The 23,526-nt window shown below is 56.1% G+C and overlaps 1 protein-coding gene across 1 annotated transcript in view; it reads right to left on the reverse strand.

Annotated features, from left to right (window-relative positions):
- LOC144720465 (synaptotagmin-9-like) overlaps positions 1-23,526 on the reverse strand; it is a 54,551-nt gene that overhangs the window by 15,240 nt on the left and 15,785 nt on the right. The window contains exon 6 of the mRNA XM_078597267.1: positions 1,035-1,155. Coding sequence (XP_078453393.1) covers positions 1,035-1,155 — 121 coding nt within the window. The remainder of the gene's footprint in view (positions 1-1,034; positions 1,156-23,526) is intronic.

The following is a 23,526-nucleotide window of genomic DNA, read 5'->3' on the forward strand; positions in this document are numbered from 1 at the left end:
TGTAAGTGAATGTAAGTCTACGGGTCTCTATGTAAGTGGTTGGATCTCTGTGTGAGGCTGGCATCGCTGCCTCACACGTGCGCTCGTGACCCCCGTCCGCCCCAACCCCAAGGCCGTGGGATCCCCAAACGACTCCGAAACACGGGAGCTTTAAATCTGCCCCACCGCCCACGGAATGATTGACACGGCCCTTCGCTCAGCCGCTCGCGACTATAAATCGTAACGACCGCAGCGCTGGCGAGCGGCAGCCGCTCGCTCACAACTTCCATCTGACCGGCGTGAGATCCGGCAGATGAACGGAAAAAAGACTTGATTTTATCTTACCTATACGTGTGTTACGCGTTAATAAATAAATTAAAGCATTGCTAAATTGTCAAAATGTGTAATTTATGTATTTACACTACGTTAAATATGTACGGGCATAATCTATTCCCCGGAGTTTAGCCGTGCAGTCATGTGTTAAATTAACTTGTGTTTTTCGCGAACCATATCCAGCCCCACTCGCCCAATCAATTGTTTTTTACCGCTCCCGTCAGTCACCCCCCCCCCCCCTCCAGCTTTGTGCCGCGAGCGTGCACGAGCGTTGCGTGTGGGCTGCTCAGGTGGCGTTGACGAGAGATGGGCTGATGTGGTACACAAGGCGTCCGGAGCTGAGTGGACTTGCCGATGGCCAGTACCAGCGGTGTCAAGCTCGGCCTATGTGGAGGAGGCTCGTGGACGCTGCTACTGGGCAATTTAGAGGCAGTCGTCCTTCAACAGCAACGGAGGACAGAGGAGCGACGCTCACAACAACGAGCGGAGCGTCAGGTGGAAAAAACTCAGCAAGTTGGCACAGTGGGGGGCACACGTGGTGTGTCTGTCAGTCATCTCAGTCAGTCAACCCATGGCATCTGGGTCTGTCCCATGACCTCCTGCTGACGAGCCTTTGACAGGTCGCGTGGCCTCCAAGTGATGAGTGTGTGATGAGAGTGTGGTGAGAGTTTGATGAGTGTGTGATGAGAGTGTGGTGAGAGTGTGGTGAGAATGTACATCACCTGAGGCCCCCGTGATGTCCATGGCCTTCAGGTTGCGCGCCTTGATGACGGTGAGCGTGAGTCTCCCGGCCGTGGGGAGGTAGCACAGTGAGAACATCAACTCCCCCAGGTCCACCTTCTCCTGCACCGCACCACGCCACACCGGTAAGTCAGCATAACCAGCCACACCGTGCCACACCACACCGTGCCACACCACACCGTGCCACACCACACCGTGCCACACCGTGCCACACCACACCGTGCCACACCACACCGTGCCACACCACACCGTGCCACGCCACACCGTGCCACGCCACACTGTGCCACGCCACACCGTGCCACGCCACACCGTGCCACACCACACCGTGCCACGCCACACCGTGCCACGCCACACCGTGCCACACCACACCGTGCCACACCACACCGTGCCACACCACACCACAACGCCGCCACCACAGCAGTGTTAGCGCATCGCACCCATGCGGGGTTTCATTTCAGCCGGGTCTGTCTGTGCGTGGGTTGCCCGGATAAAAACAAAGTTTGTATTTCCGCTCCCGGTACACCACATCCAGTACGCCACTGTTATCGTTAAGCATAGTGACAGTTTTGAGATTAAGATACACATGGGTGGTCTCACCGTTTGGCTATTTAACGGTTCAGTTTGTATTTTCCTGTTCTTAAAATAACAAACTGCTGAGATGATGATGATCGAACGAAATAAAATGAACCCAAAAAATCCCGACACCCTCTGGCTGGCATCACAGCGGAGCGTCGACGACGCTGACAGTCAACTCGCCATGTCCTGCCCCCTCGCCATCGAGACATCGGTGCTCACATCTCCCGTTAAGAGCCCTGAACCAGCGATGAGAATCCACACTCCTATAGAGCGGGCGCGTCTACTCATAGGACAACAACAATGTTGATCTTCCCCACAGAGTGGTACTCGTTTTATCAATCGCCGGAAGGATAATGGGCTGAGTCAACCCTCACAAAGGGCGATTTGAACTCGCGACCTTCCGATTGCCGCCGCCGTGACCCCTGCCGTGACCCCTGCCGGGTTCGCCAGCGCCCGTACCCTGAGCCGCACGCGGATTCCCCAGGGCTGGCTGGAGCCGGAAATAACCGAATCGATCAACCCTCTTGGTTTGTCATTTCGTTGTTGTGGTTGTTGTTCTCGTCCATCTATGTGCTGCTCGTCAATCCCGAAGCTCGTAATTCTCTTCCCCCATCGCGACGCTGCCACTTCGGCCTCCGTCGATGAATGAGAAGGGGGGGTGCAGGGCGGGTGAGCCTCGTCGACTGGAACGTTGGACTTCGCTCCACCGCGACCGCCGATCGCTACCGCCAGCGGCTGCTACCACCAAACTCGCCAGAATGATTTCCCCCTCCCCGTTGAGAGGGTCAACGTGGGACGTGAACAAAGGATGCGCCCCTCTGCTCGGAGTATTTATTTATTTATTCGTTCATTGCCATTTCGCGTAATTGAGTTCTCAGTGCAGGAGACGCGATCCCGACTCCTCTCGCGAGCGGAGAGCTCTCTGGCTCCTGCGAGCTGTTTACAGCGCGGGGGAGAGATTGCCTTGTCAAATGATTTGAGGGCATTAATGTAAAAAAAAAACGTTTTAAAAGCTTCTTCGAATGAATAATAACAATAATAACTCGTCTTCGTGCTGTACACATCCTGCTGTGCAGGGGGCAGGAATGAAAAATAATTTCATTGAATTCTGACTGCGTCAAGGACTCACGGTCCACAGTTCTGCCCCTCACCCATCACCCCTCACTCCTCACTCCTCACTCCCCACCCCTCACTCCTCACTCCCCACCCCTCACTCCCCACCCCTCACCCCTCCCTCCCCACCCCCATGCCCCACCCCTCAGTGACTCGTCCCTCTATGTTGAGGCGGCTATAAACTCCACCCCGGGGTTTCCAGTCTCCGGTGACAACGCAAACAGGTGCATTCATGGAGTGGCTGCACGTCGCTAGCAATTGCCTCACCATCAGCGCCGTCTTATATAGAAGCCCATCACACGCAGACCCAGAGTCACATAGCGAGCCATAGCCTCACACAGAGACCCAGACTCACACAGAGACCCATACACTCCCACCGAGAATTGCAATGTGCTGGCAGTGGCCTCACCATCAGCGCTGTCTTACATAGAAGCCCATCACACGCAGACCCAGAGTCACATAGCGAGCCATAGACTCACACAGAGACCCAGACTCACACAGAGACCCATACACTCCCACCGAGAATTGCAATGTGCTGGCAGTGGCCTCATCATCAGAGCTTTCTCCAGCAGACGGGGGAACCGGTGCGGTGAAGCCCAACACTCCTGGCGCAGCATCATAACCATCATCATCATAATCTCCGCCCTCACGATGTTCTCGACTATCACCATCGCACGCCGGCCTTCGCGTTCAAATCATCAATCAATTGGGGTGGAGTTTGCAGCCTCCGCAACCGAAGCCGGAGCTGCGAGCAGCTGCCCCGCCTGGCAGAGTTCATGGGCGGGTGACCGTGATGGAGACCCACGGGGGGTTTACCTGCGCAGAGGCGATGTGCGGCCATCGCCCTCCCCAGGCGCCCGCCCTCCCCCAGGGCCCTGGCTGCTCATTTAAACTGGGGAAGAAGTCGTTTTGTGATCCTGGAGAAAATGTCTCTCTCTCTCGCGCGCGCGCGATTCACTCCTCAGCAACCCGCGCACAGCAGAGTGATGGAGCTGTTTACCTTTGCATGCAGCTGCCTACACGCGCGCGGAACCTTCAACAACGCGACCCCAACCCTGAGCATGATGATGACGGTGATGCTTGCTTGGAAAGTCGAATGGAGTTCACAGCAAGTCACAAACCCCTCCTGCTCGTGCAGGACGATGCAGGAATATCCCTGGCTAAGATCTTACGCAAAGCGTGAATGAGCCACAATCGTAAACTACGTCCGCACACAAATCATGGCAGCAGTAGCAAATGATGATGATGATGATGATGTGAATACTTGTTAATGACGATGCACATATATGGAATTTAAAACGCTCCGGCAGGTTCGGAGACTGTGGTCACCACCCACGACAGAACCGTGGAACGTCGAACGGCTCAATGTCCAATTTAGAAACTACGAAGGAGGGGGCATCAGCATCACAACGATTAACCACTTAGCTACTCCTGACGCAATCATCTGGCTCACCAACCACCTCCATGTAAAACCACAGCTGCTACTGCTGCTGTAAATCAACATCAGCCGTACAAAGAAGAAAACGCAGTTGCCTCTACCCATCTGACCTCTCTATATGCTCCGAAAAAGGGACATTGGCCAAAACATCGCCTGCTATAGACTCGTTATTGTCTTTAAGGCCACAGTTCTGTTGGCGAATGTGTTGAGTTGATCTTTGGTTTACCTCTGTGACGTAGCGTGCGACGCATACAGCCGCGCTGCGTCACTTCCACTCGCCACCACTCACCGGCTCGAGTGGAGCAGCTGGTCAAGCTCTTTGCCGCTTCACCGACCGATTCTCAAAGAAAATACATTTCGTGAGCCTTGAAGATCGGCGTCAGAGGGATCGACGCGTCTTGAACGAGAGCGACCGACGCGTCTTCGAGTCGGCGGCTCGACCGCGTAAACCGGCAGTATAAACTGTATCTCTGCACGGCATGAATATTTGAAGTGAAGTTGACTCATTTAAATGAAATGTGGCGAAATCCAATTAAAATGACCTCGGAGGTGGATTTTCCATTATTAACAGCTTCTTTGTGTTCAATAATTAAATTATGCAAATGAGCAATCTTCATTGTATTACGATGAGGTCTTCATGTAAACGGCATGAATTCTTTATTGCCGGATTTGCTGATGCAAGGGTCGCGTCCCATGCGGTGCACGTGGAGGGGCTTGTGGGTGCACGTGGAGGGGGTTGTGGGTGCACGTGGAGGGGGTTGTGGGTGCACGTGGAGGGGGTTGTGGGTGCACGTGGAGGGGCTTGTGGGTGCACGTGGAGGGGGTTGTGGGTGCACGTGGAGGGGGTTGTGGGTGCACGTGGAGGGGCTTGTGGGTGCACGTGGAGGGGGTTGTGGGTGCACGTGGAGGGGGTTGTGGGTGCACGTGGAGGGGCTTGTGGGTGCACGTGGAGGGGGTTGTGGGTGCACGTGGAGGGGGTTGTGGGTGCACGTGGAGGGGCTTGTGGCTGCGCGTCAGGGGAGCCGCAGTGCAACGCCGAGCGCTGCGCTACGAGACCCGGCCCACCCGGGTTCGATTCCTGGGTGGCCGAATATCTGAACCGGTCCTGAGCTTCCCATAGGTCGACTCAGCCTCAAACGAGTACCTGGTGTGGTGGTGTAAACATCGCCACCGGCGGAGACAAAGTTGGCCGGGCGTGGTGCTGGCCACACATCCACTCGTGTCCTGTTCGGGCCTTCATAGGTGCTCGCTAACAGCACTTGCCCCAAACTTCTTTAAGGCTACACGGGGGATCTTACTCTTTGTTTCTACGAACGTGCATTCTTTGTGACTAAATTTATTTAAGCCAGGGGGCTTGGATCGACGATTTGCATTGTAGCGTTCGATGTGGTGTCAGCGCGATGACACGGGGGTCTCGGAACAACAGGCCCGGCGTTCATCGCCCCATCGCGTTCCCTGCCACGGCGGAGACACAGACCCGGCCAGCCGCCATCCCACCGCCCGTGAACACAACATGAGCGCTCGCTCCCAGTCAGCGTCTGATATTGGCCAGAGATGAACTCTTTCACCAGCCGATCCCCGGCTACGCGTGAACACAGCCTCATTCACCGAGTGGCCACCGGGTTCTCAGCCTGTGGCGGTGAGCTCCTCTTGCATTGGCAAGCAGTGTGCGGTCCACATTGAGCCACCATGGTGCTTAACCATTTTGAGAAGAGTGTGTGTGTGGTCCATATTATTTGGGTCTTTCGGTAAAGTCACGTAGATGGTTCAAAGAAAATAACCAAAAACTACGACGTTTCGATCACAACACAAGCGATCGTCATCTTTCCTCCTGATAACGTAGTTTTTGTTATTTTCTTCGTAGTTTTTTGTTATTTTCTTTGAACCATCTACGTGACTTCACCGAAAGACCCCAAAAATATGAATTCCTGCAGTCACAAAAGCTTCAAGTCAAGATGTGTGCGTGTGGTGTTCAACAGTGAGCCACCTTGCTCCTTACTGGGTTTTGAATGATTCACCGCCCTACATCCCAAGCGCAATGAATCCTCACAATTCAAGGTCACGATTTGATTTAAGAATATAGATGCATCTTTGTCCCATTCATGCTGTCTCAGTTGCATTTTACGTCAGGCTTCTAAACCGCCCTCGTATTGGAGACTAAATCCTCCCCCCCACTCCCCCCCAATACTTCGATCGCCCAACAAACTCCCAATCCACTCCCAGATCAATTTCAAGATCGCACTCGCCGTCTTGGAGATCCCCCATGCATTCGTCTCTGCCTACCTCTCCCCTCTCATCTCACTCCAATTCCTGCACGCACTCTCCTACCTCTCCCCTCTCATCTCTCTCCACTCTCCTGCCCGCACTCTTCAATTCAGCTTGCCAAGGCTTCCTGTCGAACCCCCGGTCAAAATCTTCGCTCAGTGGGAGGTCGCTCGTTCTGTTCTGCTGCCCCTCCTCGGCCCCGCAACGTCCGTGCTGTTGAGTGCAGGACGAGGACCTCGCTCTGGGGCAGTGCCCCACACCCGGCCCTCTCCGGAGCCCGGTGCTGCTTGCACGCCCAGTGACTATTCCACTACGCAAGCCCGCGAAGCAAACACACGGGCCAGTGATGGACACAAAGACACAGATGGTGATGGACGCACACACACAGGTGGTGATGGACACACACACAGGTGGTGATGGGGACACACACAGGTGGTGATGGACACACACACACACAGGTGGTGATGGACACACACACACAGATGGTGATGGACACACACACGGGCCAGTGATGGACACACACACACGTGGTTTGGCGATGCACACCCCAGCCTCATCACTGAACGCCGTCATCACACGGACGCCCTTTGCATGCCAACAGGAGTCGCCCTCTCGAAACGGCGCCTCCTCGCCTTGGCAGCTGTGATGTTTGTTTTCGAGAGCCGCTTGCCTCTCGCGAAACAAGGTGCATTTATTAAAGCACACAGCAGATCAATGGCACCGCTGCTGTGGCGGCTGCTGCTCTGCTTTTTTATATTCATGTTTCATTCTGGGGGCTAAATCTAATATCTCTCCTTGTGTCCATTCAGTAATGTCTTTGCGTTCCCCATTCAGCGTTTTTTTCCTGCCGCGCGGGAAGCCAGACGAGGCACTTTGCCAGGTGCGGATCGGCGCTGCGACGATTCCCACGGACAACGCGAAACGTTTATCAGAGTCCAAATGGGACTCATCCAGCCCATTTGGAATAATTGCAACAACAAAAAACGACCGAAGGAGAAAAAAACCCCCACTCAAGTGAATACATTCACTTGAGTGAATACATTCACTTGAGTGAATACATTCACTTAAGTTTAAAAGCCGTCAGAGCAAAGGTGGGGGGGAGTGATGGCGCAGTGGTGAGCACACTGCGCTACGAACCCTCCGCCCTGAGTTATATCCCCAGCTACGGGTAACATGTTACGGTTCTGGCCCTAGGTCGACTCAGGCTTAAATGATTCACGGTGTGTACATATCAGCACTGTGGAGACAAAGGCGGCCGGGCGTGGTGTTGGCCGCCCACCCTCTCGCGTTCCAGCACTTGCCCTAACCGTCTGTTAAGGCTACACGGGGGATCTTCATCTTTGCACTATGTGCCTGCGTTTTGTGCACAGCCAACAGTCGCTATCAGTCGCAATCAATATCTGATACTATCCCGGACGTCCACTAGGTCGACCCAGCCTTAAATGAGTGCGCAAACACCGGTGCCATGTGACGGGCCTCACGAGGCGCTCGCTGACACCAGCAGCCCCCCTCAAGTCGATAAGGCCGAAGGGGACGCGTGTTTTTTTATCTTCGTGGTGTGCATGCCTCTGTGTGTGCGCGTGTCGAAGTGTGTGCGCGTGTGTCAGTCTCAAATGAGGGGAGGCTTGTACGGTGTGTAAACATCAGCACTGGGGAGACAAAGGCGGCCGGGAGTGGGGCCTGGCCCGTCACGCCTTCTCTTCTCGAGGGGCACTTTCCCCGAATACAGCTTCACGGAGGCTACAGGGGGGGGGAGGGATCTTCGTCTTTGTTTCTTTGTATTGCGTCCGCGTCTGTCTGCTCGTAAACTCTGCCGCAGACACGCGGACCGTGGCGATGCGACAATAAAACGCGTGGTGGTGGTGGGGGTGGTGATGGGGGGGATATTTACGAGGCAATTTCTGCTTCGTTTTAATTCGTTTTAATTTGATTGTTCTCGCTACCCTACCCCCCACTCCCCCCCCCACACTCTTCTCTACGTCTCTAACGAGCGAGCGGCAATCCAAGTGGGACGACCCCTGTGCCCCCCCCCTTCACCCCTCCCCCCCAACTCTGCCCCCCCCCCATCGCGTCGAGTCAAAACACGGCGCCCCTGGGCGCTTCGCGCTTCCAAAAATCACGTGGCCATGGCAACCGGGCCTCGGCAATCAGTGGCCGCATGGCGTGAGAGGGGCGGGGGGCGGTCGAGATGGGATTCTGGGGAGCCCGGAGGGGGGAGAGGGGAAGGAGAGGGGGGCGGGGCGTGGTGGACACACGGAGCGTGTCTGGGGCGAGCGTGCGGCAGGGAGAATTGGGGATCCCGTCCACCACCACGACCATCATCGTCAGCACCACCACTACCAGCACCACCAATGCACCACCACCACTACCAGCACCACCAATGCACCACCACCACTACCAGCACCACCAATGCACCACCACCACTACCAGCACCACCAATGCACCACTACCAGCACCACCAATGCACCACCACTACCAGCACCACCAATGCACCACTACCAGCACCACCAATGCACCACCACCACTACCAGCACCACCAATGCACCACCACCACTACCAGCACCACCAATGCACCACCACCACTACCAGCACCACCAATGCACCACTACCAGCACCACCAATGCACCACCACCACTACCAGCACCACCAATGCACCACCACCACTACCAGCACCACCAATGCACCACCACCACTACCAGCACCACCAATGCACCACCGCCATTGCATCTTTACCATCACTACCACCACGACCAGCTCCACCACTGCCACCCCATGGGATACCAGCGTGTTGTAGATTCCATTGATTAATTTATTTAATCCGGCGAAGACCCGCTGAGATATTCGTTCTCCATTTCAGGGAAGACATCTCTCGGGATGTAAGATCTTCCAGGAGATGGCGGCACAATAACAACAACAACATCAACATCGTGTCCTCTGCCTCCATCTCTGCGGAGCTGTGTTGCCCGCTCCCGTGCGTGCTGGATCTGCCTCCGGCATCTCGCGATGTCCTCGAACACGAAAGCCAAACTCGAGAATCAACGAGGCCTCAGTGGATGAAGCAAACAAAACGAGGAGGCTATTTTATCAATCTTACTTCATAGATTGCTGCCATGCACGAGGGGCGGAGGCGGGGGGTACGAGGGTGGAGGGGGTGGAGGGGGGTGGAGAAGGCAGGAAGGGGGTAAAAGGGGTGGAGGGGTGTGGAGGGGGTGGTGGGGGGGTAAAGGGGGGTGGAGGGGGTGGAGGGGGGTAGAAGGGGGTGGAGGGAAGTGGAGGGGGCTGGAGGGGGTTGAGGGGGGTGGAGGGGAGTGGAGGGGGGTGGAGGGGGGTGGAGGGGGTGGAGGGGGTGGAGGGGGGTGGAGGGGGCGTCCACGTGCTACGGCGCGTGCTGTGTGTGGGGCGATGATGAACGAGCCGCTGATGAGCCGAGCGGTGCCGCGTGCGTCGCTGTAACATTTGGTAGCGCGCGGCGCGCGAGATCCGCGCAGATTGTGTCCTTGGAAACCGACTCCTTTAAATGTATCAGATTTCAACTCAATTTTCTAACTAAATTCCCTGGAAATGGATGAGGATGCTTAGAGGCGGAAACAGATTGAAGCTTCGAGATTTGGCAAAATATTGTCCAGGGGATTAGAAAACAACTGGACACGGAGTGCGAAGGGAATTTATTTTGTCTCTTGCGACAGCGCCGAGGGAGATTGTGCGCACTCTGAGCATTATCAGGTCGTCCCGCGTGTTGTTCGGTGCAGTGTCCGATGTTTCGCTCCAAGTGCTGGAAGCTTCTTCAGGAACTGAATTGCAGGTAGCGGAGTGAAACGCCAAGGCGGCTGTCAAAGCTCTCCTCTGAGTTTTCGTGCGACGTAAATCGGCAATGTACGGACAGACTCACGAAGTGACCCACAGACTCGCACGGAGACCCACAGACTCACACAGAGACCCACAGACTCGCACAGAGACCCACAGACTCACACAGAGACCCACAGACTTACACAGAGACCCACATACACAAAGACCCACATACTCACACAGAGACCCACAGACTCACACAGAGACCCACATACACAAAGACCCACATACTCACACAGAGACCCACAGACTCAAACAGAGACCCACAGACTCACACAGAAACACACAGACTCACACAGAGACCCACAGACTCACACAGAGACCCACATACTCACACAGAGACCCACAGACTCACACAGAGAGACCCACATACTCACACAACGACCCACAGACTCACACAGAGACCCACAGACTCGCACAAAAACCCAGACTCACATAGAGACCCACAGACTCACACAGAGACCCACATACTCACACAGAGACCCACATACTCACACAGAGACCCACAGACTCACACAACGACCCACAGACTCACACAGAGACCCACAGACTCCTATAAAGACCCACAGACTCACACAGAGACCCACAGACTCACATAACGACCCACAGACTCACACAGAGACCCACAGACTCCTACAAAGACCCACAGATTCACATAGATGCACCCACAATGCGCTGCGATTGTTACCGCGAGTGCCGTGACCGCTCGCCGCCACCACGGCCGCCCCCTTCATTGAAATCGATGTCGCCTCCTTCACTCTTCACTGCTCAAGGCGACGTCCGCTCGGCGTCCTCCCGCCAAGGGGTTTATGCGCCTCTTGGGCGCGGGCCGTCGTTTCTGGCCAAAGGGCCCGGCGTTTATAGCCCCCCGTGACGTCACGAGCCCCCCCCCCCCCTGTGGCTTTACGAGCCTTCTCCCCCGTGGCGTTACGAGTCCCCCACCCCCGTGGCGTTACGAGCCCCCCCCCCCCCGTGGCGTTACGAGCCCCCCCCCCCGTGGCGTCACGAGCCCCCCCCCCCACCGTGGCGTTACGAGCCCCCCCCCCCGTGGCGTCACGAGCTCCCCCTCCCCCCATGGCGTCACGAGCCCCTCTTCGTGATGTCACGAGCCCCCCCCCCCCGTGGCGTCACGAGCTCCCCCCCCCCCCCGTGGCGTCACGAGCTCGCGCCGCTGTCCGTCTGCGGCATCGCCAGCTGAGATTACCGCCGCTCCAGTTTCTCCATCTCCGCCACACGGGGCCGCGCGGATCTGAATGGAAAGTTTGTCGAGCGATTTGCGGAGAAGTTCACGTTTAATGTTGATTGCGTTTAGCGAGTAGACCAGAATGTAGACTCGTTTAGCCGAGTGGCTTGGGGCCACCAGAATGACAAAATACAAAACGTACAGCCACGGAATATAAAACCATCGTTGTTTCTCTCCGCCTCCCGGCGTGCGCTGCGACCCCCCCCCCCCTCTTCCCCAGGCGGTAATTGTCAACTCCGCCGCAAATTGGGACCACGGCTGGAATTCCACGCTTGGCCAAGGGATGGCCGTGAGATACATCGATTCATTGATTGATGGAGTCGCTCTCTCTCGCCCTCTCTCTCTTTCTCCGCACACGCTCGATTTGTATCTGGTCGTCGGGCAGCAGAGTCCCGGGTCTCGTGGCGCTGACGCGGATTATTGCGTCAGGCTGTGCGGCGGGTAAGAGGAGCCGAGTCAAATGGCGAGGGCTTCCCCCGGACGAGTGATCACTCTCCCACGCTCCTCGCGAACGCACGGGAGTGAACTCGCCAGGTGTCCGTGACCCTTGCGCCAACACGGAACAATCATCGTTCGTTGTCCGTCCCCCGTACCTCCGATTTCAACGGTTGGTTACGCACGGTGCGAAAGAAGTTCAACGTACATGCATGCATATAGAAAAAAGTGCAATCGGCGCGTATTACCTGATGTGGGGTGTGGATCAGGGACGCGGACGTTAACAACAACAATTTGAATCACGAAACAAAATCTACCCCAGCTCTTAATGAACACCAATTATTCTTCCGCGTGAGAGCCGCTTTGCCACCTCTTGAACCTCCTCCCTGCTTCCACATCCACTTCTCCAAAATGTAAAATTGTTTAAAACAAAACATAATGCTGCCGCTGATGATAATATGTGCACTTAAAGTGACGGACGAACAATGCTGTTAAGAGCCAGGCTCCCGCAACGTGTTCCCTTGAGGGCTTCGGCGCGATGTTCGCGGCGCGACTGAGGCCGTCGTCTGCCGCGGAGGCTTCGCTGCCCGCGTCGGTGTCGCCGGCGGCAACATCCGACGGGGAAACGGCGAGTGGGCAAAGCGACGCAACAACGAGGGCCGATGATCTCCCGCGACCTCTGCAGGCCGTGGCGCCGGGTCCGCGTGAACTCGTCGGCGATAAATACGTCGCTGCATTACTCCCAGCGGAGAGACCGGCAGTGGAGGAGAGGGAAAGGACTTTGAGGTGGAGGTCCCCCGTTGGCAATGTGCGATAATGTGGCTGTGCGTGACGCGTTAGGCTCAACATGGTGGGCGAGCTGCTGTGATAAATGCCGCTGCCAGAATTCTGTCTCGCACCCGTCCGTGAGACCCCCCCCCCCAATACTCCGATCCCTCCATTGGCTGCCAATCCAATGCCAGATTGCAAGATCTCACCCTCGCCGTCTGCAACATACTCCGTGGACTTTTCTCTGCCTACTTCTCCACTCTCATCTCCATCTAATGCCCTCCGCACACTCTCCAACCTCTCCACTCTCATCCCCGTCTACTGCCCTCCACACACTCTCCTACCTCTCCCGTCTCGTTTACACATCAGCAACCAAGTTTGTTTTACCGAATACCGCAGTCAACCTCCATTCAGGGGTGGGTCGCTCATTCCCCTCTGCTGCACTCATTATCTGGAACTCGCTCCCCCTGCCTTCCGTTCTGTCGACTCCCTGGCCCCGTTGAAGTCCAGGCTTAAGACTTTGCTCTTACTTCGCCTGTGACTGACTGCCTCCTCTCTCTCTATATATATAAACATACACATCCCCACCGGTTCTGTACAGCGTCTCGAGATACGGTCGCATACAGACACTGGACACATCCAAACTGTACTGCATTTGCATTCCATCAATACTCGATCCTCACTCGCGCACGTCTCTCCCCACGCAAGCATTGTGAGCGCGGGGGCTTCGGTTTGAATCGATGAACGGATGCATCGACTCGCGATGCGGTCGCATAAATTGAAATCGAGATCGCGGACAAAGAGCGCCGCCGCCGCCGCCGGGCCCTGGCAGGGCACGGATGTGCGCGATTGTGCGACGGGGGACAGAGAGCTGGGACAGCTCGGCGAGCTCGGCTCGAGAAGCACGGCAGCCGTCGTGCCGCCGGGTCGCGGGATCGCGGGATGCGGCAGCCGCTGAGGCCTGGCCCCCCGCGCCTCCTCTCGGCAGTGGCCCGGCGGCACGGGGCGGCGGGGTGGAACGGAGCGCGGCGCGGCATTAGCATTCCGCCCGCACGGCGCTTTCCTCGCCGACGCTTATAGCTCCCAGGGCTCGTTTATTTTCTGCCACAGATTAGAAACTGCAGCAGCCGTGTGTGTGGGGCGGGGGGGAGGGCGAGCTGGGGTTGGGGGGAGGGTGGAAGGAGGGAAGGGATGAGGAGTGAGAGAACCAGCGACGGCTGGCGGGTGGGAGCCGAGAGAAGGGCCGTGCGGGAGGAGAGGGGTATTAGGAAGAGGGCGGTATGACGGTGGGGGTGGTGGGAGATGGAGGGAGATGATGGAAGCTGTAGGGAAGGGCAGCATCAGCCGTCGTGGCTGCAGTGGAAGGGGTCGTGCTGGTGACTGCGCAGAGAGGAAATCGCAGGCGACGTGAGAGTGCGTCTCGGCGCGCGCAGGCAGGGGTGGGATGAGCGCATGCATTTATGCATGAGCGAAAATTTAATATGTGTACTGTAAATTATACATACATATGCTGCAAATACACGGAGGGCAGTGGCTACATACATATCGGGCTTCACAAGAGGAATCTTATTTTTGTAGTGCAACTTTTTTAAATATATATTTGTAAAGATTGTGTTATCAAAATGCCTTACACTGCCTCGCGCGCAGAGTTCTAAATCGGGAGAGTCAGATTCACCCGCGGCGTGTGACGGACGTGGGAGGTTGAGAGCTTATCTCGCTCGTGGGAGCTGGAGCCACGGTGTTTAATTCTACATCACTACGAGGACAGTCGCTTTCTCCGCTAGACAAACCACATTGGCTCCACACTAAGTGCTACTCGTCAGTTATGATGATGATGGGCTGAGTGGCACCCATGTCGGAGTTCAAACCTATCACCTTCCTGAGTGTGTGGTAACAGCGCGACCGACCATGTCACACTCCGTGTAGGGCAAAGAAAAACGAATTTAGACTCAAGGCAGTAATGGAAATATATGTCGAGCTTCTTTCGCACCGTACGTAGCCAATCGTGCCAATCGGAGGTGCGGGAAAGTGGTGTTAGCGAGCACCTATCATTGCTGAGGTTAACACACTGAGCCAGGCGCTCATGTAAAGCTGAGATGAGTTAAGGGGAAGCACAGGATCGGTTCAGATAATCAGCACTGATATTAGCCGTGGCCAGGGATTTAACTCGGGACGTTTGGTTCGTAACGCAGTGCGTTAACCACTACATTACCGCCCCACCACATTACCGCCCCCACCACATATGAACACATAAAGACAAAAAAAAAACGTATAGCTTTAACAGACTGTAGGAGCTAGAGTGTTTTTAGCGAGCTTCTATGAAGGCCGGCACGGCATACGTGGGGGTGGTGGCCAGGACCACGCCCGTCCGCCTTTGTCTCCCAAGTGACGATGTTTAAACACTGCACCAAGTACTCATTTGAGGCTGAGTCGATGTAGGGGTGGCCCAGGTAGAGTTCAAATAATGATCGTTGGTGTTGGCCGTCAGCGGGAATTGAATTCAAGTCGTCGGTTTCGTGGCGTAGCATGTGAACAGAGACACGCATGTTCACAGACACACATGTGCACACACGTGTTCATAGACACGCGCCCGGCCGCCTTCCCCTGCACGAGGCCTGCGCGTGCAGCCCCCCGCCACGAGCTTCTCGATGCCCCGTAATCTGGCGAAGGGATCGGTAATTTACTCGCAAATCCCGAGCATCTCACCAACAAAAACCCCCCAATTCACGCGCCAGATCGCTTTAGACGACACGACCGCGGGTTTACGTGACCGTCAGAATGCGAGCGAATCTCCGCAGTACAGCAACTGTGGGCGTGTTTACTCTGTGGAGAGAGAAAGAGAGATGGAAGGAGGCAGTCAGTCAGAGACAAAGTGAAAGGAGGCTATTGTGGCTGGGAGTTGGACAGGGTGTCGACAGCACGGGCGACTGGGGGAAGGGAGCGCCACGTTGTGGCGGGCAGCGGAGGAGAATTAGAGATCTCCCACTGGGCGGATGATGAAGACGAGGTCCGATAGAAGAGCTTGGTTGCTGGAGCGGAGATGATAACGGAGAGGTAGGAGAGTGCGTGGAGGGGGTAGAGTGAGATGAGAGGGGAGATGTAGGAGAGTGCGTGGAGGGGAGTAGAGTGAGATGAGACGGGTGAGGTATGAGAGCGCGTGGAGGGGAGTAGAGTGGGGTGAGAGGGGAGAGGTGGGAGAGTGCGTGGAGGGGAGTAGAGTGAGATGAGAGGGAAGAGGTAGGAGAGTGCGTGGAGGGGAGTGAAGTGAGATGAGAGGGGAGAGGTAGGAGAGTGCGTGGAGGGGAGTAGAGTGGGGTGAGAGGGGAGAGGTAGGAGAGTGCGTGGAGGGGAGTAGAGTGAGATGAGAGGGGAGAGGTAGGAGAGTGCGTGGAGGGGAGTGGAGTGAGATGAGAGGGGAGAGGTAGGAGAGTGCGTGGAGGGGAGTCGAGTGGGGTGAGAGGGGAGAGGTAGGAGAGTGCGTGGAGGGGAGTAGAGTGGGGTGAGAGGGGAGAGGTAGGAGAGTGCGTGGAGGGGAGTAGAGTGGGGTGAGAGGGGAGAGGTAGGAGAGTGCGTGGGGGGCAGTCCACCGGGGTGAGGATTGTCGTACACTCATTGGGAAGGGATCGCTTGGACTCTGCGATTATGATGGGCAGGCTTTAACGGGCAGATAGAACGCCACCGCTTGCGAATTACTCTCCACTTACGAGTTTCAACCTTTCTCAGACGCAGTCTCACTCCTGGCACCAGCTCTAACCCCACCTGGCGCAGGCAGGGGCCGCACTTGGGCGCCGTGAGAACATGAACCACGTGGCGTCCGGGCAGCTGGGCGGTGATTGCCAGGAACGTGGCCGGTCACCCAGCATTGTGGAGGCGAGGGTTGGTGGGTCACATGCCAGGAGAAGGCAGTACACCTGTTCCGGCTGTATGTGATAGAGTGTTTCCCCCTTGCACGGATACGTTTTCTCTGGGTGCTCCGGCTTCCTCTCGCATGTAAACACTCATTAACTGGCCAATAAAACCTTAATATGCAGAGGACCGCAGAGCTGAGGCAATTGCTGGCGCCGGCTTATCGAGTGGGGCCGCCTCCTCACTCGTCTTCAGTTCCTCGCGCCTCCGAGTCGCTCTCTCTCTGCGGGAGCGAGCGGACACCGCGTGTGCTCCGCGCATCCCTCAGCAGTTCGCACCCCTCTGCCCGGGTACCCCCCCACCCACCCCGCCCCTCTGCCCGGGTGCCCCCCCCCCCCCCCCCACGAGGCGTGAACTTGGCGTCGTCCTCGCTGAGTGACGCGATTAGCGCCCGAGCTGTCTGGCCGGGATCGCGCGCGACCTGCTGCTGCTGCTGCTGCCCCCTTGGCCGTGTCGCTGTCACTGCCTCCTCCGTCTCGTCCCGCGCACCGCCTCGCTCCCAGCCTGCCCCTACACCCCCCCCCCCCCTCTGCACATGCACCCCCCCCCCCACCCCCATCCTCTCGCTCTCTCCTCTCTCTGGCTGATCTCTCTTCCTTGCTCCATCCAGTGCGGTCGTTCGTTCCCCACCCCCAACCCCGCCACGATTTGTTACTCTCTCTCTCTCCAAGGATCTCGTGTAAATGTGGCAGCCCTTTTGTCACTCTACTGCTGGATGATCGTCTCCCTCTGCCATGCGGATCACGGGGGGAGGGGGGGGGGCGTTGTTTGACGATTCTCGGCCATGCTGGCCAGTGCGGGTTGGTAAATGTGGGAAGCATAGACACGGGAGCATAGACGTAGAGTACAACGAAGCATGTTGTTGCACTGCCCTTTGCTGCTCATAACGCACTCGATCCGCTGCCCGCCACGCCTGCTACTTGAGTGGAGGTTGCCCATCCAATCCCTGTCCAGGCTCACCGTTGCATAGCTGCCGATGCCGGCCGCATTCCTGGCGATTTAATGATCGAGTATTGAATCGATGAAAATAGATTGTTACGCTCCTTATAACGATCGATTATTTTCAAATATGTTGTGAGGTGAGAGATTATCGCTTGGCTCGTATTCATCGTGGGTCCCACTCTGCATCCTTTATTTTACTCACGTGAACCCCCCCCCCCCCCCCTTACATTTCTCGCAGTACATCCCCAGCGGACGTGACAACGACTGTGCGAGGTGATCTCATCTCACGCTCCAGCGTCTCGGCGGCTCTTCATTCTCAGCGACTCCTCTGTCTGCTCCTGCCACTTTGGCAATTTCACCCCCCCCCCCAACACTCCCCCCGGGGTTCTCTCTCATCACCCCCTCCCGCAATCCCACTGCCCCCCAGCAGAGGTCACAGCCATGGACCTCAACGCAGCCGCTCAAAGCAACGGAGCACGAGGGACGAGTCCCTGGGTGTCCCCAAACTCCGGTAGCCCCCCCCCCCCATCACAACTCAAGCGTCCTCCCGCATTGACCAGCGGCGGCTCGGCTCAAGTAAACGAGGCTCACGCTTAGGGCCCCACGTGACTCAAGAGGCCCCAGATTCACGAGGGAAGAGAGCTGCCCCAAATGCCAACTCGTAATTAAAATGTAAATAAGCACAACACGCTAATTGCCGGAAAGTTAATGAATGTCATCCCTACCTTGTTTGCGGCTCTCTTCTCTCAGCTAACTGCATCTGTGCGTCGAGTCTACACCCATCTCATTTCGCTCCATCTCTGTCACGTCTCTATTTCCCTTCTCTCATCTCGCTGCAACTCTACCTTTTGTCCCCATCTCTCGTCTCCATATCCCCTGCCCTCTCATCTCGCCGAGAGTTTATGAATCAAGAAAGGGCTCTCCAAATAAATGTTCTGCTGCGGGCCCTTCACGGATCAGCACCACCACCACCCCTGGGCGGTGTAGGGTGGGAGGGGCGGGGGAGGCGATGCCGGGCCGTGGCGTTGCGGCTGTCGTGGCGAGGTGCCCTCGGTAGAGAAGTCTCCTCGCTTTACACTCAATTAATTCGCCACGTGGCTCGGGAACATCCCGCGGCTGGCTCGGCGCACGCGGGGTCACCGCGACACGTCGCAGCATCACATCCACCGCGACCTTTAAGACAGCTGGTTGTGAAGACCTCATCTGTTTCCATGACGATGATGATGAGGAACCCTGAGCCCCGCTCCGCAGAGCCTCCGAGTCACGACTGGAAATTCCCTTTCCATGAAAATGTGCGCGTTGTAAATTGTTGCTATTGTTGTTGTTGTTATTATCATCAATACAAGCAGCCTGCACGTCCTTTGCACGCGACCGTGCGGACGTCACATCCTGTCAGCCAGCAAAGTGTGTTTCTCATGTAGCCATGAATATGATCGTGTCAGACTGCTCAAAACGAAAGTGCCGAGCGCCGACGGAGTCGAGGGGAAGACGCCCGAAACCCAGCGAGCGTGGCAGGCAGCTCGGGGTCCTGGCGCGAGTCGTGAATTAGCTCCCCCCACGCACTCACCCGCCACCCTCTCTGATGACCTGCCCTGTAGCTCACGCGGTGCCTCGGCCCTGCCTGTGCCGTGGGCCCCTGTACAGTCGCACCGCCTGAATGCTCAGTGGGTAGGCGACTGTGAGCCAAACACTCGTCATTCTCCACAAACAACAAACAGCCAAACCCCATTACCAATGTCATTCAGACTTCACATCTGCGGCAAGGGACCGCAGTCGTGATCGGCAAGCGACCGAGCGGGGTCGGCGCTGCGATTATAATCACGGCGCCTTCGGCCCTAAACTTGAGGCTTTTGCGGCGTTCCCATCCGGTGGTAACGGTCGTGCGCTCAGCGACGATGATTGACGTGGCAGAGGCGCTCGGCGACACCACCAATGACGGCACCGCACACACACAAACACACATCACCTTCAATTTGGTTCGACGCGACATTTGGCTCCATTCCAGCTCTGAGGATTTAAATACCGGTTATACTGTCGCGTGACGGACGTTACTCTCCGTAGCAGGGACAGGTGGGTGGGAAAGTGGCTTCTCCCGTACTGTGTGGATTACAGGTCACATGAAGGGATCTCCGAAGGAGTTCTGTGCTGTCCGCTTCCGTGCGTTGTTCTAGAACGCGGAGGAGGGTTGCATTGCTCTGCCAGAGATCTCAAGGATGCTTCGTCTAATGACGCGTCGCTGATAGCCGAATCAGGTAGAATCGGAGGAAAATGCACAGACAGGGAGGGTCGAGTCAACCCAGCTCATTCCAGTGACAAGCGAACTGCCTGACATCCAATACAATAGACCCTGCCTTCAGTGGCCATGCTACGCAGACACTGCCCCCTGCCATAGACATGTGGAATTCCCACCACTGGTGGTGAACATTCCTCCCCTCACTGAAGCCAACCGAATGGTAGAACCCCGTCCATCAACGTGGCTCCACTGCCCGGTCAGGAGGTGCCTCCTCCTCCTCGGCTCCGCGAGCACAGCGGGCCATTGTGGAGGGCAGTGGGCCGGACGGCGCTGCGTGGGCCTCTGTGCTGGGATGATAATTATTGGTGAGGCACGTGGAGGCAGCCGATGATCACGCGCCGTGGCAGACGGTCTTGTTTTTGTGCAACAGTGAAAATTGTACTTCCTGGAGTTCCCCCCCCCCCCCACCCGCTGAATTGCATAATACGAATACATATATATACGTATGAATACAGAGCGATTAAATAGTTCGAGTGAAGAGCAGGTGCGAGGTGGATTAATACCATCGCTTGATAGTGCGAAGTGGCGCCGGCTTGGGGAGGCCCTCATCCAGCAGTGAATTTGTAACCGCCTCTACAATGTACTGCATGCAATCGTCATCATTATCAGCCGTGATTATGACATGCGGAATGACGTACGCGCTGGTATCGATCCACTGGTGGTTAAAGGCCTCTCCGAGCCTTTTGGTGACGAGTGTTTTTTTTTGTCTACACCATACTTCACCACGCTGGTCAGTGTGGGTTGTTAGCCAATGCCAGGTGTCAAACTCTGAATGTCTGAGTTCATCACGGAGTGCGCTAACCACCGTGCCACCGCTCTGGCCCCGTTCAGGATGAGTGGGTGTTTGATTAGGAGAGGTCTTGTTGAGCTGTACACGTGGGCCGTGCTCTGTGGGTGCTTGATGCGGTCACTCAACATCATCATCACCACCACCGCCGCCAAACGTAGCTCACCGAGCCGTTGTTATGGAATAAATGTAACTCGTAAACGGAGTAAATAAGAATGCTATTAAAATGTAAGCATAAATTAAAAACGAGAAAAATCCCAAGGGTAGGCAGTCTAATTGAATTGCCAAAAAAAATGGTTGAAACATATTAACTACCTTGTAGTGTGTGGCCGGGCAATCTCGATGCGTCCAGCTCTGACAGCTTCAGCGTGTGTATGTGCATGCTCGTGTATGTGTGCGTGTGTGTGCGTGTGTGTGCGCGTGCATGTTGATGCGCGTGCGCGCGTGTGTGCGTGTGCGCGCGATGTAGATGTTTTTCTGTCTTAGCATCGAGTGACGGCAACTTGTCCCAGAGTCTATTGAGAAGACCCAACAACCATTGCAGCCGTGGTGCTACGGCGAGCTACGCACATCGAGTTCGCTATCCCAGGCGTCGCAAGTTCAATCACCCCCGGGCGCGGAAGTGGAAACGGTGTCCACCCAGCACGCGTCACTGAGTTCGCCGTCAGTCACTCGGTGTGCCGCGTGGTGGGGTAAACTGCGGGGACACCTACCGTCTGCAAGGCGGTTCGTGCGACGTGGGAAAATAGATAAATGTATCCACTAATGGGGCTCTCTAGAGCTGCCTCTAGTGGTCGCCCTTCAACCAGCAGTGACGTGGGCGAGCCGTTGCAGGGCCGCGCCTTTACCTTTCATCTTCACCAGGACAACATTGCTGGCAGTAATAGTGATTGTCTCTACACAAGCACACACACCTGAACGCAGCCATAACATACAAGCAGTCGGGAGGAGGGGGGGGAGGTCAGTTATGGTCGTGAGTCACCGGTCAAGTTGATACCAAACAACAACAACAACAGCAGCGAACAAAACAAACAGCTGTGAAAAAAGACGGCGGAGGAAATTTGCCATTTTTCTCAACGGCCAACAAATCAATGGCGGGGCTCGCCGCGGCCACCAGCGGCTGGAGGCTGCGGGGAGCGGTGGGGGGGGAGGTCGCGGGGTACAGAGTCCCCGCTGGTAATTACATCCAGCATCTTCGGGCGATTTGCAAATCGATTTGCAAATGCCCCGTTAGAATCGATTTGCAAATCCCCCGAAGATTCTGGATGTAATTTCGAGAGAAACGTCGTACTCAAATTGTAAATGTTGTGGATTCACTCTTCAACACGCCCGTGGGCTAAATTAGTGAACTATTTTGTCTTTTGTCAACGTGAAACTTTTGTTACTGATTGGCCGTGTCGGGTGGTGGAGGGTTGCGACACATTTATAAATCACGCGATCTCACCCAAAAACCTTTATTATGAATAATACTGGTCGCGAAAGCCTCCGTGTTAAACTGATTGTATTTGTGTGATGAACTTTGGGGTGGTACATAATCTCCGGGTAACAGCCCCGAACCAACGGCAACTTCCCTACAAAGCGATACTAATTGTTATCGACAATGGATGGATGATGGGCTGGGTCAACCCTTAGCCAGGATTTGAACTCGCAAACCTTCCCGTTGCGCGAGCCGCTCACTCTACGGCTGAGCCCTCTCGTTCTACGACGTTTCACGCAGGATGATAACACGACGCCGCATATCCGAATCGCTGGGGACTGAAGGTATCGGCCGATGCGGCTGATGGAGATCGCATTTGTGACCACGCCGGTGAGGCCACAGCGTCTCTAGGATGATTGCACAAACGACGCGTCCGTCCACACGCCACGCGAACTCTGCACGGCGGTGACGGTCGACGGCCTAACGCAAATGATAATCTCTTTGCGATCCAGCAACCCTACCTCCTCACTTTACACGTCTATGCCACTCGGCAGTGTGGCAGGGTTGGCGTGGATGGGGCCACGGTGCGATACATTTAATACATTTAAATGCGTCCGCTATCCAAATGAAGCTCGTCTTCGTGTCCTGGCACCGGGGCCTCCTCCGGCCAGCGGATGGGGAGGGTGGGGGCTCGGTTAAAGTTCCACCCCCTACGCACTCAACAGCTCCGCACACTTTATGCCACTTATGCTCGCGAGTGAGTGAGTGTGCCAAGAGGAAGCACTCCTCGCCCGCGCTCTGGCTCACCGCCGCGCTCTCCGCGAGTTAAAGTACTCAGGAGTGGCGGGGCACCCAGTTAGAGCCATTTCTGGATCGCGTTTATTTCGAGTTGACATTTAAGTGTGAAGCAATAAAGCGACCGCCCAGGCTTCGCTGTAGGAGAGCGATATTCGTCTTCCACCCGCCGCGGTACCTCGAGCACTCGCGGTGATTCACTGCCGTGTCCCACTCAGCCCGGCGGTGGCGTCGGAGGGACACGTGCGCGCATGTCGGTGAGCCCGATGAGTCCGCGATTGAGGCACCGCTGGGGAAACTTGCCCGAGCCGCCTTTCATTAAACGTTTGTCCTCCCACCTCCCCCCGCAGCCACCCCCGGGGCTCTACACGAGTGTGCATTCGACATCGCGTCGTCACGAGACGAAGATTCCATTCGAAAAGTCTCGCAAAGCAGCGCGACCCGTCGTGATGGAGAACGGCGCGCGGAAGTGCATATCCCAGAGCTACTTCTGAGATTCCTTTCAGTGATCTCGGGTCCACACAGGAGCATGTGGGCAGCGCTTTCCCATCCGTTCTGCCACCGTGAATAATGTTTGTCGCGTGACAGTAAAAGCAATACTTTGTATCCTCAGATTTGTGATATTGCTCAACTTGACTGCAGAACTAAA

This window comes from Lampetra planeri, chromosome 8 (assembly GCF_965212315.1).
Source record: "Lampetra planeri chromosome 8, kcLamPlan1.2.h2, whole genome shotgun sequence".
NCBI classification, from domain to species: Eukaryota; Metazoa; Chordata; class Hyperoartia; order Petromyzontiformes; family Petromyzontidae; genus Lampetra; species Lampetra planeri.